This window comes from Pempheris klunzingeri, chromosome 5, assembly GCF_042242105.1.
Source record: "Pempheris klunzingeri isolate RE-2024b chromosome 5, fPemKlu1.hap1, whole genome shotgun sequence".
Taxonomy (NCBI): domain Eukaryota; kingdom Metazoa; phylum Chordata; class Actinopteri; order Acropomatiformes; family Pempheridae; genus Pempheris; species Pempheris klunzingeri.
In genome coordinates, this window is record NC_092016.1 from 12128285 (window position 1) to 12144990 (window position 16706).

The 16706-nt window shown below is 38.5% G+C and overlaps 1 protein-coding gene across 1 annotated transcript; it reads right to left on the bottom strand.

The window, feature by feature from the left end:
• Positions 1–497: 497 nt before the first annotated feature.
• arih1 (ariadne ubiquitin-conjugating enzyme E2 binding protein homolog 1 (Drosophila)) lies at positions 498–15878 on the bottom strand. The gene is made up of 14 exons (XM_070830302.1): positions 15436–15878; positions 10645–10712; positions 10361–10508; positions 8008–8100; positions 7831–7886; positions 6744–6810; positions 6457–6563; positions 6279–6321; positions 6097–6168; positions 5878–6008; positions 5601–5658; positions 4742–5002; positions 3083–3195; positions 498–2999 (listed from the first exon to the last, which is right to left on the bottom strand). Exons 1-14 carry the CDS (start codon positions 15721–15723, stop codon positions 2915–2917), a joined length of 1590 nt encoding a protein of 529 aa, XP_070686403.1. The 5' UTR covers positions 15724–15878; the 3' UTR covers positions 498–2914.
• Positions 15879–16706: the final 828 nt, after the last annotated feature.

Sequence of the window (16706 nt, forward strand, 5' to 3'; positions counted from 1 at the left end):
GATGTTAAACTTATTTTTTTTTTTTTTTGAACATCAAAGCTAAGTTTCACACATTGTTAAATCTTTACCACTAATTAAGTTAATGCCTCAATCTTTCAAAATTAGCATAGTGTAATAAAGTAATAGTTTTCCCCCCACATGTCAAGCCTCTTAAAAATGGGCAGTTAGTTTTGTCTACATTGCCCTGGTTAGATACCTGCACCAAAACTCTGAAACCTCACATTTAAATTAGGGTTTTTTCCCCATCCTGGGGTAGAATCTTTGGCTACAAATTTCCTCTTAATCTGTCAAAATTGCTGTGAATTAGGAAACTGGATTTGCAGTTCTGGGTTTAGCTTGTATGAGTGACCTCTGCAGCGCACACTGGTAGTCTTCTGAAGGACATGATGTAAAAACACATTGATATAGATCGTGCCGAAAGGTTCTTTTGAATAAAAATGGCTGCTGCCACAACAAAAACATTGCGTCCATTATCAAACAATCACCCATGCCAGAACGATGTTTGCAACATTTTGCACTTTAATATTTTCTCCAAAACAGACAACTAATTTTTCCCACATCTTTACACTAATAGGAAATAAAACACTTTTGATAGCATAAAGAAAAGATATGTAGAAAAGTATTAAAAGTTTTTGGATGTCTCAATTTAATGTTAAGTAGCTGCTTCTGTTACTTCAAACATTAATGTTGAAATGTTCATGAACCACTAGCAGACACAATGAAAACAGAGTGAGCCCTGGAGAGCATATTAGCCTTATGATCACAACTATAGCTGGAGTGTTACCTGCAAGACAGTTTAGAGAAAACAGCCCATCTTTTGCTATTATCCATTCAACTTATGTCATCATTGGTCTGTGACTTGAGACAAAATTAATTCAAAAAGAGACATCATACAAACAACCACCGGATCTTTATCATACAATCTGCATGTAAATGTGGTGCATAAAAGCTAACATTTTTGCCTAAAATCAAAATTATTCAATCAAAGTTACCAAATTAATTCCACGCAATTCTGGAAGACAGCTCTGCAAAGGTCTGTGGTACACTACATCGCAAAATACATAGTGCAGAAATGCATCATGGATGTTTGGGTAATTAATGAGACCAAACCTACTCTAATGACTCACACAGTACTCCCAAAAATGAGATTTCTCATGACATTTATTCAAATAAACAATACAGTTTATAATTTGCTAGGATAAAATAATAAGTCTGAACACATAAGAAGCATTTGGGAGAGAATTCCCCAAAGATCTGAAACTGGGTTAAAGGATGTGTTTTAATGAAAGCTGACACTTTGGTGTCATCTTCTGACTTGCATCAGTGCCTGTATATTCATGTCCCCTCCAGTCAATCCTGTGAAGACTGCCATATTGCAGAGACATGAACGAGCATTTACAAGCAGAGAGCTTGACAACCAAAGCAACCACCACATTGAACAATGCAAAACCTGGAGGGGCACTGACATTTCAATGTCGATTCCTCAACCCATGTGCGAAAAATACAGTCTTTAATGCAAAAGCATAACAGCGTTATAAAACAGTCCTACAACCCTTTAGAAGTTTGCCCTATATTCCTCATCTGCCTACGGATCACGCAAGTCCATCTGTGTAGCTCGGTTTAAAGCAATGTTCAGACTCACTGCAAGGTAAGAGATCTCTTCAAAGAGGCACGGCCCCCATCAGCCCCATGCCATCCAAGTATTCCCTGCAAGAGTGATGCAAGTGCCTGACCCTGTTTGACAGTGATCCAGCCCAATTAGCAGCACTACAAAGCTGTGCTGTCAGTACATTCTGTTACCCTCATTCAATCCCCAAGGTGCAAGCTGAGCTTTAAGAGGGCTACCTCAAGCCACGTCGGGAAAGAGAGAAAAAAATAAAAAAAGAGTGAATGTCACTCAGTTTGGCTCTTGCAAATAATTAGTAATGTTCCTAAATGTCAAACACCTCTAAAAACAACTAAGAGGGTACGGCAAAAGGTTAGAATAGAGGGACACAGGGCCGGAGCATTCTACCTTACCTTTGAACTGTAAAACCTTTCTGCTCTTGGTTTTCTATGTCTGCCGTGCACTTTCACCAAGTCCTTTATCTGATCACTTGGCAACAAAGATATTATTTCTATCACTCCCCTTTTAGAGTTGCTGATAAGGTGTAACTTGTGCACCGCTCTGAAGAGACTGAGGATGATAGGGCGAATGCCTTATTGCCAAAGACCTCCAAGCTCCCACACACTATGGAGGGAGTAAACAGACTCAACTTAGATAGCAAAAGTACACCTTTCTCAATATTGGTAAAGAATAAATATTTCAAAATTATGCAAACACGTGCCACTCTTGCTCTTTAACTTCCATGCATATGGACTATTTACAAATTGAAAAATACAGACTTGATATTTTGTTCTTTTGATGTTTTTTTCTTCTTTCCCCCCTGAAATGTCTTTGCCCCTTTGCAATCAGCCTATCGACATTCAGCCACTCAGACAAGGATCTCACCACATATTGCAGACATGGCCAGGACAATTAAAGCTGTGTTGAAAACATTTTCACACTAATGGGAAAACAAAATTCAAAATCAAAAACAGAAAAATTCACAAGCAAAAAAGGAAAATAAGATAGTTCAGGGGAGGTGTTACAATACAAGCCCAAAGGATGTATTTGTTTAAGATGGATTTTCTGCTTTCTCAAGACTCCACTCTGTTGCTAACATTACTGTAGTACACTTTCTTTTTATTACTCTACCTTTTATTTAAATATAATTTACTTTGAAGATTTTGTTAAACAAATCCAGGAAAAATGATGCAAAAGTGGTTGGTTTGCCAAAGGAGAGGTGGCAGAAGGCCCGTGCTGCCCTGTTAAATTGCATCAGCGCTCTAGTTTGTCAAGATACTCAAGAGTCCGTTGCATTGGGACGTGTCCTCAATCCTCAATGTACTCCCACAGGTCCTTCTCATAACCTTCATGCACGTGCTGTAGCAGCACTCTCCGCCTGCTCTCACAGTATCTGTAGAGAGACAAAACATTTGTTAAGAGTCCAGGAACACACAAACAGTGGCAGGCAGCGATTACAATTCTTCCCTCACTGACCTGTACTTATCTTGTACTTTCTGCTTGATGTCCTGCAAGGAATCCTGGGAGATATCCCGCTCTAGGTAGCCAGACAGCACCTCAGTGGCATTTTCCAGGTCTGCCTGGTTGTTCTGATGAACCAAAACATTGATGAAACAACATTAGTCTATGCCACTGCATAGATGGAAAGAAAAGAAAAGTCTGCGTAAGGCCCGGCTCAGACTACAGGAAGTTTGGGCCAGCGTTCTCCCATTCGCCCGTCCAACAACCAGATGGTTAATTTGGTCTTGGTCCTTTGTCAGTGAACTAGTTCTGCTGCCAGAAAGGAACGATGAATGGAAATGTGGCCAGAATTTTGTGGGATAATCTGTCTTTCAAAAAAAAAAAAAAAAAAAACCTAACTGTGCAGGGAGAGAAGGAAGAGAAAAAATGTCTGTCAGAGAGAGCTGAGTGTGGTGCACAGCTCCCTCTGGCAAGATAATCTAATAATATATTCTTAATTTCCAATCTTGTGTTTGACAAAAGTAGTCTTTTTGTGGGATGGAATGTGGTTTCACAATTGAGAGTTTTAAAAACTTCTGTCAGAAAACTAGAATTACTCCTCACACTTGTATGCCGACAACAACCAGTCAAATTGCAGTTTACATCAATGTCTGTCCAGACTCCTGCATGTAATGAAGACTATGAAGGACTTTAAGAAGCTATAAACTATAATACGGATGTTGCCGTAAAGCAGCTACCAATTCTAAAATGTGAATGCTTCACACATATCTTCAACCTGCCAGCACAGACCAATCAATACAACGCACCACAGTTTCAAGGTGGGCACCCAAGATTAGTCTCAACAAATTACTATCTATCCAAATGTAAAATACGGTTACAATCTCCCGTTGTTGTTCCTGTGGTACAGTGTTGAATAATGACCAGAAAAGTGTTTTTGGAGAACATTATGAAGTTAAAGTGAAGTTGACCTTTGTTGACCTCATCATTTTATCCTATTGCACATTTGTGTGAAATTCTGTCATATTAGTGGAAGAATTCTTGAGTTCATTCAAATATTTATCTTGTGAGGTCACGGTGACATTGACCTTTGACCAAAAAAAATCTAACCAGTTCACCCTTAAGTCAGAAGAACGTTTGGGCCAAATGTGAAGTAATTCCCTTGAGGCGTTCCTGAGATATCGTGTTCATGAGAATGGGACAGACAGACTGACAGCCTGAAGACCTAATGCCTCCAGCCACAGTTGTTGGCTGAGGCATAAAAATGTACTACTGAGTCATCATTAGACCAGAAACACCTACAAGACCAAAATATAATCAAAATATATATATAATGGAAGTCTAATATGAGTTAGTTATGTTTATGTTTTCACCCACTAGAGGTATTACAATCAGTCATGACGACTAATTATCTGACATTAGTCCCAATAAGTAAGTTCAACAAATCTAGAGAAAATCTAGTTCGGGGGGGTTTCCAACAGGTTCAGGATCGTGTACTGTAGTGCTGCTTTCATGTGGCACGACAAACATTGCACCTAAACACAATTCCATTACAATGATAAATTGTTATACATGTATAAATATAACACGATAACTAAAATAGTTCTACTTATCTATGTCATTCACCATCTGCTCACATTTCTGACATTGGAGCCAACGACTTTACTTTTGTCATACCTCAAAAATAATGGACTGGTTGTTCTTCTTGAGGTAGAAGGCAAAGACGTAAGTGAACATGAGTGTGGAGCGGCACTGGCACAGCACATCCACAGCCTTCTTCAGAAACTGCACCTCAATCCAGGACATGTTGTGCTGCTGCATCTCCTCCATCTTCTGCTTGACCTGAGCATAGAGCTTGTGCTCAAAGCGCAGGCTCTGCATGTGGTTCATGTAGCGGTTGCAGTAGAACAGGTACCTCTGCAAGGCTGCCCTAGAGCGCTGCAGACACACAGCATGGAACTGGATTTAACTCAAGCAAGTTTAACTTGACACATACTAGACTACAAATCTTCAAACTCACTGGGTGCTGGATCATGTCTCAGATTTCAGGCAAGACACTATTCTTCAGTATGCCACAATCAGCCATGTTTGTCACGGGTGTAGTGAACACTTACTATGAGGTGGACGCAGCAACCTTCCTACTGAATCCACTGTTTTTAGATAAACTTCCTAACAGTGTACAGCGGGGTTACACAGAGAACTGTGACTTTTCAAGATTATTTTATTTGTCTATTTGATAGGGACAATGTACGTTAATGAGCATCAGTATAAAAAAACTAGATGTAAACATGCTGGAGTTAGCAAGATTGATAATTTACATCCGTATTCCTGTAGTCGTAGATTACATGGAGTGGATTACATTCTAATAAAAAATGAATAATTAGAAATACCAGTGGCACCTGTGGCAAATATGGCTGAATTTTGCATACTGAAAGAAGGCATCATGACCAAAAAGTGGACAAATAATATGTGGCATATCTGCTAATATAAAACACCATGCAAAGCTTTTAAAATGGATCAGGATGAGTTTCGTTACTTCTTGAGCATCTCTGGCTGCCTTGGCATCATCTTCATTGTAGCGATTGCAGTTGTACCTGAAACGTCACAGTCGGGTCAGAACATAGAGATATCAGATGCGTTTTGACATGAAATGACAATCTGAAGTTGATATTTGAATAGATAAATTAGGTTTCCACTTATTTTAAGATTTCAAAGTTTTTAAATGAAATGAAAACTATCCTACTTCAAGTATATTCCAACATGGCCTATATGTGACACCATTATCATTTACTTTATAAGTCATTATTTCTTACCAGGCTGAGCCGTGGGGTTCCCATGGACCCAGGCAGACCCAGCAGAACTCAGCTTTGCAGTTCTGGTTCCGACAAACCATGTGATTGCAGCCACCATCTTTCTCAATGGTCACATGGCATTTTGGACACTCCTGTCAGGAGAGAAGAAAAATTAATTTTAGTTTTTTTACAAAAAAGAGGGAGAAACAAATGTTAAATAGAATTTAATTGATTCCATACCTTAGTATTTGCTGCAATCCAGTTTGAAGTTTCACTGTCATCATCACATTTCTTAATCCATTTTCTCAGCCACTACAAAGGAATTTAAATAAGATTAAGATCATTCACAGGAATATTTTATCACCTTACAGAAATGGTAACCTATTCCTCCAGCATCTTGACTGAAATTCTGATTGGCTTACCTTACACTTGACAGGATCGTGCCAATTCTCTCCACAGTTGAAGCTGCGCCATCAGAGGAATCACAAGTCAAATTCACAAAACGTTTACTAATTATTATCAAACTTACAGATTTAAGTGCTGCCACTGTCAGGTTACCATAGTCTAAAAAACTTTTTGTGTTTAAACAAGCACTCTTACCAGAACTGACGACCACACTTGCACCTCACTGGCTTGGCATCTGGATATTGGACTTTGACAACATGATGGCAGTCTGGTGCAGGGCACCACTTTAACAGTCGATTGCACTTAAAGGAGCAATGAGAAAGAATATCAACCCATAGTTTCATGGATGCTTAAGACCACAGGTCCCTGCTTTTCCAAGTAGTGCATAAAGGATAATCTAACAGCTTAACATCACAGAACAAGGCTTTGTGTTCCATTTCAACATACTGTTAAAGGAGAAAAAAAGAAATCTCAAAGCTTACCTCTACAAAACTATTTGTAATTAAATGCTGGTACTTCAACTTCACTTTTGAATCTGTTATGAGGCGCCTATAGGAGAAGTCAAATTATTTATTAGCCTTCTTTACATAAAATTGGTGAGTTTGGTAAAAGTGCATACCTTCCAAGCAACAATGCAGAAAACAAAAAAAGGCCAAACAATTTTACGGTTTCCTGAATAGCTCAATGAAGTAAAATTACATAATTACAGTTACAGTTCATAATTACAGTTTAACAGTTACATGAATGCTAGCTCTTAACTAAGAGGTACAACAGCATTTCATGAAGTTAAATATTGGCATGAGGAGCATATGCTCCTGTGTGTGTTGCACCATAAACTGATCAGTGAAAACACTGTTAGGTCTCCTGCTAGCTGGTCAGAATGTAGGTTAAGACAATTACTGTCAGCTTAACAGCTGGTGTAGGAGATTACTGTCCATGCTCCATATAGAGGAATATTTCATTGCGCTACAGGCTGAATATCCACACAAGTAATGGTGTAACTAGATTTCCCTGCATTAAGAACTTTCTTTTAGAAGACAATATGTCAGGTAAAAGAATTCTTCCAATTTAGGATTTATATTCCTGTTAAATGCACTAAGGAACTATGGTATTAAATGTAGAAAGCATGTCAGAGTTTAAAACAATGATCTTCATTTTCTTTTGAATCATTTGAATTTAACAATTACATATATACTGGTATAAATAACTGTAAATATTGTTCCATTTTGTTTTATTTTCTTATTCAATTCTAGTGTGTGTGTGTGTACGTATGTGTATAGCATGAAGGGGCTACAATCAGCAATCCTGTGTTGTAAAGTCACAAACAACGGACCTTGATACCTTAATAATCATGTCTGTGTTCTCTACTATTTGAATGGTGTATTGGCTTTATTATAATATTTTGACTTTTTAAGTCCTTTAGGCAACAAATAAAGATCAATATAAAACAACAAGAATAATTTATTAATTTGTTTCCTGCTCTTTTCATAGAATTGGTCAGTCACATCTTTGTATTCTGCTCACTCTTAACCAATATTAAACGAGACATAAAGACAACAAGATACTCACATGACTGTGTTGTCATCAACCAAAATGTCACAACTATGAGCAGGACAAGAAATGGTCTGAGAAGGCAACACAGAGGGAAAATCATTAGTCAGACAGTAATTAAACACCAACAGTGTTGTTCAGTAACAGTGATCAGTATCAGTGACTTCTACCCTTAAGAAAAAAGTCAGTGGGTACCTGTCCCATTCCTTCTTCTATGATTTTGGTGGTCAGGTAATCTCCCCAGCACTGCATGCAGAACTTGTGTCCACACTCCAGGCCTGTAAAATACTGTAAGAGAGCAACATTTCATGAATAAGACAAGACATTACACTATTACAAGTATATGTGCTTCAACATGGTGAGTCAAAGCTCTCAAAGTGAGGCCATTTGTAGGAAACACATAATCCAGATTTGACAAAACAACTTTGTTTAACAAACTGACTTTTAAAAAACGGATGGGTAATTTAGTGTGCTACAAATGAGTGCGCTTCGCGGGACTGTTTTTTTAAATCCCACTCCTGTCTGCTGGATTTCTGACCATTACCACCCACTCCCACAATGTGCATGTTCCACTCTCACAGTGTTAATGTTCCAGATCGCCTGCTCCCGCCCACAACGAAGTTTAAACCACTCGCTCCAGTGAGCTTTGCTTTGGGTCTCATAGGACCTGCAGGATCCCAATCCCAATGCAGTTCTCTAACACATACCAGTTGGTAATAACAAGCTTATTTTCCTCCTCCTCTGCATTTGAATAAAACACTTCGATCTGATTTAAATGTAGATCATTTGGCTAAATTATTGTCCTGTTTGGTCATTATGAGCTACCATACATTGTATATTTATCCATGGTCAGTGACAGTCATGTGCAACTAACAGGACTTGCTCAATGTCCAATCTCCTCACTGGTGTTTAAACTTAATAAACCAGCAGACATTTTTAGACAGTGTTGATCTCTGACTCACACATAAAGAAACCTGAGTAAACCAATTTTGACCCCCTTGTCATAATCCTGTATTGTATTCAACCGCCTGCTCCCAACCACAGTGAAATTCAAACCAGGTCCCACTACAAGAAACTCCAAAACAGAAATATTTTACTTGGGAAAACAACATAACATCATAGCTGGAAAACTTAACCTACTGGCCTTGATAATGTGCATTTATCCCTTGTTGAGACAATATACTCCAACATAGGATTCAGGCTTCACACAGTCTTTAATTTTGATCAATTTGTAGAGATGTCTTCACCTTGACATTACAGTTCTGTTGATAAATGTGTGATGGCCAGAGGAACAGTGTAATAGCTGGAGGAACCTAATTATTTGAAACCAAATGTTTGAGGAACCTTTCAGAGTTTTTCTCGAATGATTCTTCCACCAACACATGAAATTTCTAATTCTTAACTGTGTGCTTTTATTTTTTTTGTCTGTCCCTTTGAGCTGCTGTAACAGCAAAGTTTCCCCACTGAGGGATCAATAAATAAATATCTTATCTTATCTTAAATGCAACGCTGTTTAAAAACAACTATGCCCTTCAATACATGACACCCATGAGTGGATTAATCTGGTCTACTACAGTGTTTAAGTACAGTATGTTCTGGCATCTGGTATTAATGGAAATGGGTCCTGCCAGAAGAATGCCTGTCAAACAATTAGGCTTCCTCCACCAGTCTGTAAGTACAGGACAATAGTGTATGTGCCCATACATGATTCAGCCACATAAATCAAACCCTCTATTTGAATTCGAGTGAATCATGTAGCAGTGAGTGGCAGCTGGTAGAGAAGATACAAATCCTACCATCTTCGGGACACACTCATTTTCCACTGAAATGTACCATTTCAATGTGATTGCTACTAGACAGCTGTATATGACCTCTGAAAAATTTCCAAGTGAGGAGGACATAGAAGCATTCAGCTTTCCATTGAAGTTATGTAACAATTTTAAAGCAGTTTTCCCTTTGGCTCTTTATAGTAATAACCTTTACTTAAAACAATCTACTGTTCAGGTACTCTTATCACCTGACATGTCCTGACACTCTCCCACCCTAACCACAACTGGCAAAGCCACCAGCTGGTAGGGAGATGTCTCATTCCAATCTCAGCTAATGCCCTTATTAACATCACAACTTCTGGGCAGCTCATACAACCCTTGGATTTGATTAATTTTGGCCTTCAAAGTAAAATTAGATCACTGTACTGATAAAGAATAATATTTATCAATATACTGGGTGAATGTTTCAGTTACATTCACAGCATTAAACTTATAACAGATAATGTGATCACATTTTGTGATGTCAAGTTAGCCATCCTTTTCACTATTCTGTTAACCAAGGCAGTTAAGTAGATCTGAAAGAAGAATTTGGAAATTTGTTAAAATGTCTGCAACGATGCTTCAGTTAAGGGAGTCCCCTTGGATTACATAGGTTAAAATATGACCTTTAGTGTCTAACAATTTTCAGCAAAATCCCTATTGAAGCACCAAAAGTTACTGTAGATTTGAACACACATTCAGCTAGTGTAACATATCACTGGTGTTGTTACGGGACTCACAGAGTTGGGGAAGTTCAGATAGCAGATCTGACATGGCATGTCCTGTGCTGATGATCTAGTGTTGATTGGAGGACGGATCCGAGGCTTCTTACTGGGGTTAATGACATGACACTCAGAGAAAAGCTTGTCAAGATTACCGTCGAAATACCTGCAAAAATTGAGACACAGAAATCACAGTGTTAAAGAAAAGCAAGTGGTCACAAGCTCTCCCAAGGATGTCTCAGCTAACATAAGCAAATCATAAGGAGGCAAATAAAGAATGCACTTGAGTGAGTTGTTCTCACCTTTCCATGAGCTTTTCTTTGTCCCAGTTGAAGTGACTGAGAAGGATGCGTGTTATTGTTGCAGGATTCTAGAGAAACAAGAAATTTTTGGGTCAGAAATAAACCTGGCTTTTACATTTAACCACTGCTAATTTTCAATATTCACTAAAGCAACTTAAAATTTTGGGTGTTGCGTAACAACAGACAGCTTCATGGTCCATGGTTTCAGATATGGATTAAGCCTACAACTGAGTCAGAATGGCTGAAATAAAATGAAGTCATTGAAATGGCTTCAGTTGTACGAGATTCAATAATTCTCCCTTGCATTTCCGTTCACCCATGTTAGTGGGCATGGACACAAATATCAGAAACATATTTCATTACATTGAAATCCAAAACCACTTCCAACTACTGCTAAAAAAATTTGAACCATGAAGTTAAGTCACCTCCTCTGTAACAAAATTTGAAAAAATATTCACAGAAAGTAGTATTCAGGGCAAGGCTCTTCTGCTGTATTTCATTACACTGAAGAAAAGTTGACATTTTTCTGGTCACAGTAGACTTTTCACAAGCAAAATGGTACCTTTTTATGACGCAATAAACCTGAACGTTAGACACATGGTTTAAAAAAAAAAACAAAAAAAAAACATCTGGACAAATGATGGTGTATCAGAGGAAGTGAACATGGCTGTGTGAACATTTCAACAAGTATAATTGGTCAGCTTGCACATACTGCAGTTAGTGAAACCAAATGTGGTGCTTCACTTTTGTCGCAAAAACCTGCCATTTTATTGGTAAAAACACATCATACTCAGTTGTTTGACGTGTGCTGCCGGCAAAATTAATTATGGCGCGGTAATCCTGAATTCTGACTGAATGAGCAACAAAACCAAAGAGAAACCAATCCACAAAAAATATTTAATGAAAAGGTTCATCACATCAGTACTATTTCTAGCTCAATCTAAACTCTGTATGAGCGAATTGATACTTGACTATGCATTTTTATTTGCAAGGTGGATCCTGTAGTGTTTATGGTAAGACAGATCCATACTGCACTGCACTGCAGTATCGGTGATGATATGACACAGACAGATATGTCACAATATATTCTGTCAGGGTAAGTAATTTTATTTTTTTGTCACATTACTTCTGGGCATTCTGTTGAGCATAAATGATCAAATAGCATGTTAAATATACATATATTCTTTGGATACACCTTTTCAACCTTAGCAGTAGCAGTAGCACTTCCTATTGCCTTGTCGCCAGCAGGCACATTCATATAGTAAGCTCGGATACAAATGAAACTGGAGTCACTAATAAAGTTGAATGCAGTTGAAGAATTAAGTTATTACCTACTTCAAAGTCAGCTTAAGTCACTAACTGAAAATTTCAGCTAGCCAGTATCACATTTGAAAGTGGACTTGATTAGTAGAGTGCCAGGCCACCAAGAGCTGCCAGAGTAACTTTGGTGGAATCAGCCATATATTGTTTGTGCTCAAAGAGCAACACAAATACTGCATTCTGCACAAAAACTCTTGACTTGCAGTGTGTGAATATGTGAGCAGAGTGGAGCTCCTACTTTCAATAACTCCTCAAGTCACTGCTGCTGCCATATACACATACACATGTATAGCCCCACCGCACACAAGTCTGGGTGTATTACTACAGAAAGATTTCTACCATCAGCCAGGGAAAAGATCCATTGGTTGTTTGTAGCCTTATAACCAAAAGACTCAAGACTACACTCCAGCAGTGATTACAATTGCTTTGATAACACAAGACAAAAACAATGCTTTTAGAATTGTGCCTGAATCCAGATTGCTTATGGGAGCAGTATAGTGGAATATAAAAGAAGACTTTTAAAAAGACGCTCCACACTAGGGATACCAGGCTGAGGAAATGTCCCCTGTGTTAATGATTGGACCAGACATTTTATAGGAAAAGACATTCATTGATGATGCTCAATATCTGGAGAGCACTTACTTTGATCTTCAAAATTAGATCTTTAGATGCTCCCCTTAAATCAGAAATATTGCCAAGCAGGTGCTATTATGTTTCGCGTTGACACCAAATCCAATGCTATCGTATCATCTTGGTCAGCTCTCCTTACTCTTGTCATGTGATATGTAAAATCTGACAGGTGTGACTCTACTGCTGCTGCACAGAACAGACACTTAATGTTTAAAATCATAGCATATTATACAAATTCATATTTTTAATTTGATGAATGTGGGTGCCGATATGCAAAAATGAACTATAAATGGGTTGCATTTCTATTTAAGAAAGGGAGTAATAAAAAAATCTAAAAACACTGGGGACAGTGGACAAACACCTTGTATCTTCAGTAACTACCACAGAAAGCCTACTCCACACTTCCAAGAAAAAAAAGGAAAAAAAAAATCACATAAATCTACTCCCCTCCACACTGCTAACAAACTAATCCTTGCAATAAAAGCACAAAAAGTTTCTGTTGGTGTTCATACCTTTTGTTGAATGAACAGTTAATAGTAATAATCAAAAGTCTGGCAACTGATGTCACCACATCGATGTGTACCAAGTGTCATTGTGGTTACATGGGCCTGTCTGTCCAGGGAATGACGATGCTGGTCGATTTCAAAAGTGTAGTAAAAAATGTTTTGTAAATGGCACGAGAATAAACATTTAACCTCCCATTTTGAAATTGTTGCAATAGTGCAAGAGTAGAGCACATTATGCTACAGTATCACGGTGTCACTGTTTAAGCAAAGCACTTGGGATTGTTCTCAGCAATTACAAGATTAGATAAGCAAATTGTATGCATGTACCTGTTCATACACACAATCCTCATTTCATTCAATCCTGATGTAATTAGGCAATTGTGGCAATCACATGGTAATTCATGACACAGTGCTATTACAATGCAGTGTTCGATGAAAATCAGTGTCACCAAACAAGAGAATCAGATAAGATTCGTTATTTGTGTAATTGAAGGGGAAATGTTTCTCTAAAATGGTCGAATCATTTCTCAAGACGCGATGTGTTTTGCAAACTTCTATGAAAGATTCATTCAGCCACATGTATACATTTGCCAGACAGACATAAATGGACGAAATGCTGAGAGCATAATGGTTCCTGAAAGAAATCTGCAATTTCAGCTGAACACACCTCAACGGAACAAATTATGATATCCATACCAATGTACTGATAGTGTATGACAATACACTCAGTTGCCAGTTTATTTGCCATGCCTAACTAAAACTGAGAGCAGTCTTATACAACAGCACTGTAATAAATCCTACCTTCATGAAGGTCAGTTTTTGTTAATAATGTTTCAGAGAGGTGTTGATTCAATTCTATACCCATTTTAGAGGCTGTAGTTTGTGGTGCTGTTGTACTTGTGGTATAGAGTTACTGAAGTGTTCCCACTACTTGGTCTTCCCTCACTGCAATAACTGGGGTGGGCAAACTATTACAAATACCCCTCAGTATGTTCTTGGTCAGCATTCATGGAAGTTTTCCCTATTATGTCTACCTAAAGTTTGCAGTGTAATTTCTGACAGTCTACAGATGACAAAATCCATCAGCCAATTGTAACTTCATCCCCAAGGTGTCTTCAGAGGCCAGGCACAAACCAGTCACTCTTCATATGTGTGAAGGCACAGTCACCAGAGACATTTCCAGGATAACTAAAATCAAGATAACTATCGTTTTGTCACATTCTCCACACTGAACTTCACTAATTCAGATAACCAATGCAGTTGTCTATTGTTATTTTTATGCAGTTGTTATTTGTAGATGCTGCAAAAATCATGAAATTAAGTAGGTAGACCTAAATACTATTTATAGAAGAATCACCATGACTGTCTCTATTGAGGAAACAACTGCCATGCGGCTGTACTGTATCCACAGTACTGGTATTTTACCAGTTTTAAGTTTAAAACTTGTGTAAAGTGAAATGATGACACTCATTGAACACTTTTATTTGTATAAAATGCAACGCCATTTCTTAAAAACGTAACCGGGGACAGATCTAACAAGACCACTTTCCATTTTATTCTGTACCCAACTGTAGATAAGAGAAAGGAAATGGAGGCCCAAGTTAACGATAAGCCGAAGGGCTCCACTGACTTCCCTCCTGATGTTTAATTTAAGATATAGTTAGCTGTGGCCAGATCATTACGTTACTTCGTGTTATCCACCTAAAGTGTTTTGGAGGCCATAAGAAGATAGTTTGTTAACGTTAACGTAGATAATGTAGCATGTAACTTGCTAACCAACTCGATGACCAAGCCTTTCGTCCAACGTTAAAAGAACGTCAATGCTAATGCTATTTTATGAAATTTGGATCGTTGAGCTTAAATAGCTTTGATAATGCACCCCGAGTGTCGTCTAATACGAGTTGGCAGTTGTTTAATTCAACAATTAAAGACGTTACGCTTTTTGGTGGGCTGCTAGGTTAACGGTCACAGTTGGCTAGATAGCAACCTAGCTAACTGGCAAGCTAACATTAGCTTAGCAGACGTTGCTGCCAACTTCTCAATATGGGATTGGACTACTTCCTGGAACAAATTTCGTATGAAAATTGGAACATAAATGTGCTCATTTAATGCTGCCCACGCCGTAGATACAAATGTTATACACACAAAAGAAAGCTACATTGAGAAAAATGTTTTTAGTCAAATTTAAATCGTATCACTGGTGTGGAACTGCCAACTTCCAGCAAGTAAACTACTCCTACGAGGCTAACGGCTAAGCTAACGTCCATGGCCTGTTTACGCTTCATCCAAGCCTGGACCCCGGTCTTTCCTGACACTGACACACCAAAATACCTACCTGGATGACCTCGTTGACCTCCCTGATACACTCCACCATATGCTGGAGGATCTGCTCGGCAGTCAGGACCTCGAAGCGGTAGTCCTCCTCCTCCTCCTCGCCGGGACCGTGGCCACCTCCACCAGTCTCGCCGCACTCGTCTCGCTCCCCACCGGCCACCACGGGATCGACCAACTCCACCTCTCCGAGCTCCAGGGTGTCGTCCTCGGGCTCCTCTTCGGCGCTGTCCTCGCTACATTCCTCCTCTTCGTCGTCGTATTCATAGTTATAACCCTCGTCTGAGTCCATTCCTAGGGTGGTTATCAACTTGTGACAAGCACACCTAAAGGTCTACAGTGTGTGAAATGTTGATTGCGGAACAAAACGAAAACCAAAATTATCCGAGCCTGTTTTTCAGCTGCAGCGAAAATAACAACAAAACGTCGCCGCTGCTAAGCCAACAAAGAGACACAGCGTCACCAACTGACGACGGCCTTACGTCAGACGGGCTGTGCAGGAAAATGTCAAAAAAATAATTGTATTTATATGACACGCTTTAGTTTTCGCACGAATATGTTTGCAAATGTTGTCAAATACACACGAAAAATATTATTAGTCTGATCCAAACATTTGCAGCCAAAGTTAGCAGCAAGTTCAAAAAACACTCCGCCCTCATAAAATGTAGGCAAGGCCAACGGTTTAAAAAAATAAAAAAAAATAATAATGATAAAAAAAAAAAAACAGGTACGATAAGTGTACGATTCTTACTTTGTCTATAGTGCTTCATAGGTTTTTAGATTTCATTAAAAAAAAAAATAAATAAATAAACACCATATTTTTTTGTCAGAATTTGTACTTAAGTACGCCAATAGTTGTAGCCTTCTTCATTAGTCTCCCACAGTTTTACATTAGCTTGAATATTTTATTTGGAGCACCGTTAATTTACTCACAGAAGTAAAAGTAGCCCACAGGATAGTGCTCCTAAATGTGAATATACAGCACTTACAAGCTGTAGAAAGCATTCACCTGCTATTTAACAAAAAGAAAAAGAAAGATAGAAAGAAGGAAAGAAAGAAAAAACAATGAATCTGTCCTTAAAGGCATCCTGGATTAACAAAACGTACCAAAATAGTTTCTTGAGAACTAGTCAAACCTTGTCCTCTGCATATTTGTTCTTCAAACTAAACCCAAATAGCACCAATTTGTTTGTGCTTGTAATCATACTGGAACCACTTTTGGTGTACACACCAACACCATGTACAGAACCATGTAGAGGCCAAACAGGTTCTTTA

What these genes read in the sequence shown, in the direction of transcription:
- arih1 (XM_070830302.1), bottom strand. Translation starts at nt 15,723, where the DNA reads ATGGACTCAGACGAGGGTTATAACTATGAATACGACGACGAAGAGGAG. An exon ending in AAAGAAAAGCTCATGGAAAG is followed by an intron (nt 10,509 to 10,644) that starts GTGAGAACAACT and finishes CAATTTTTGCAG; the next exon opens with GTATTTCGACGGTAATCTTG. An exon ending in TAGAAGAAGGAATGGGACAG is followed by an intron (nt 7,887 to 8,007) that starts GTACCCACTGAC and finishes TTGCCTTCTCAG; the next exon opens with ACCATTTCTTGTCCTGCTCA.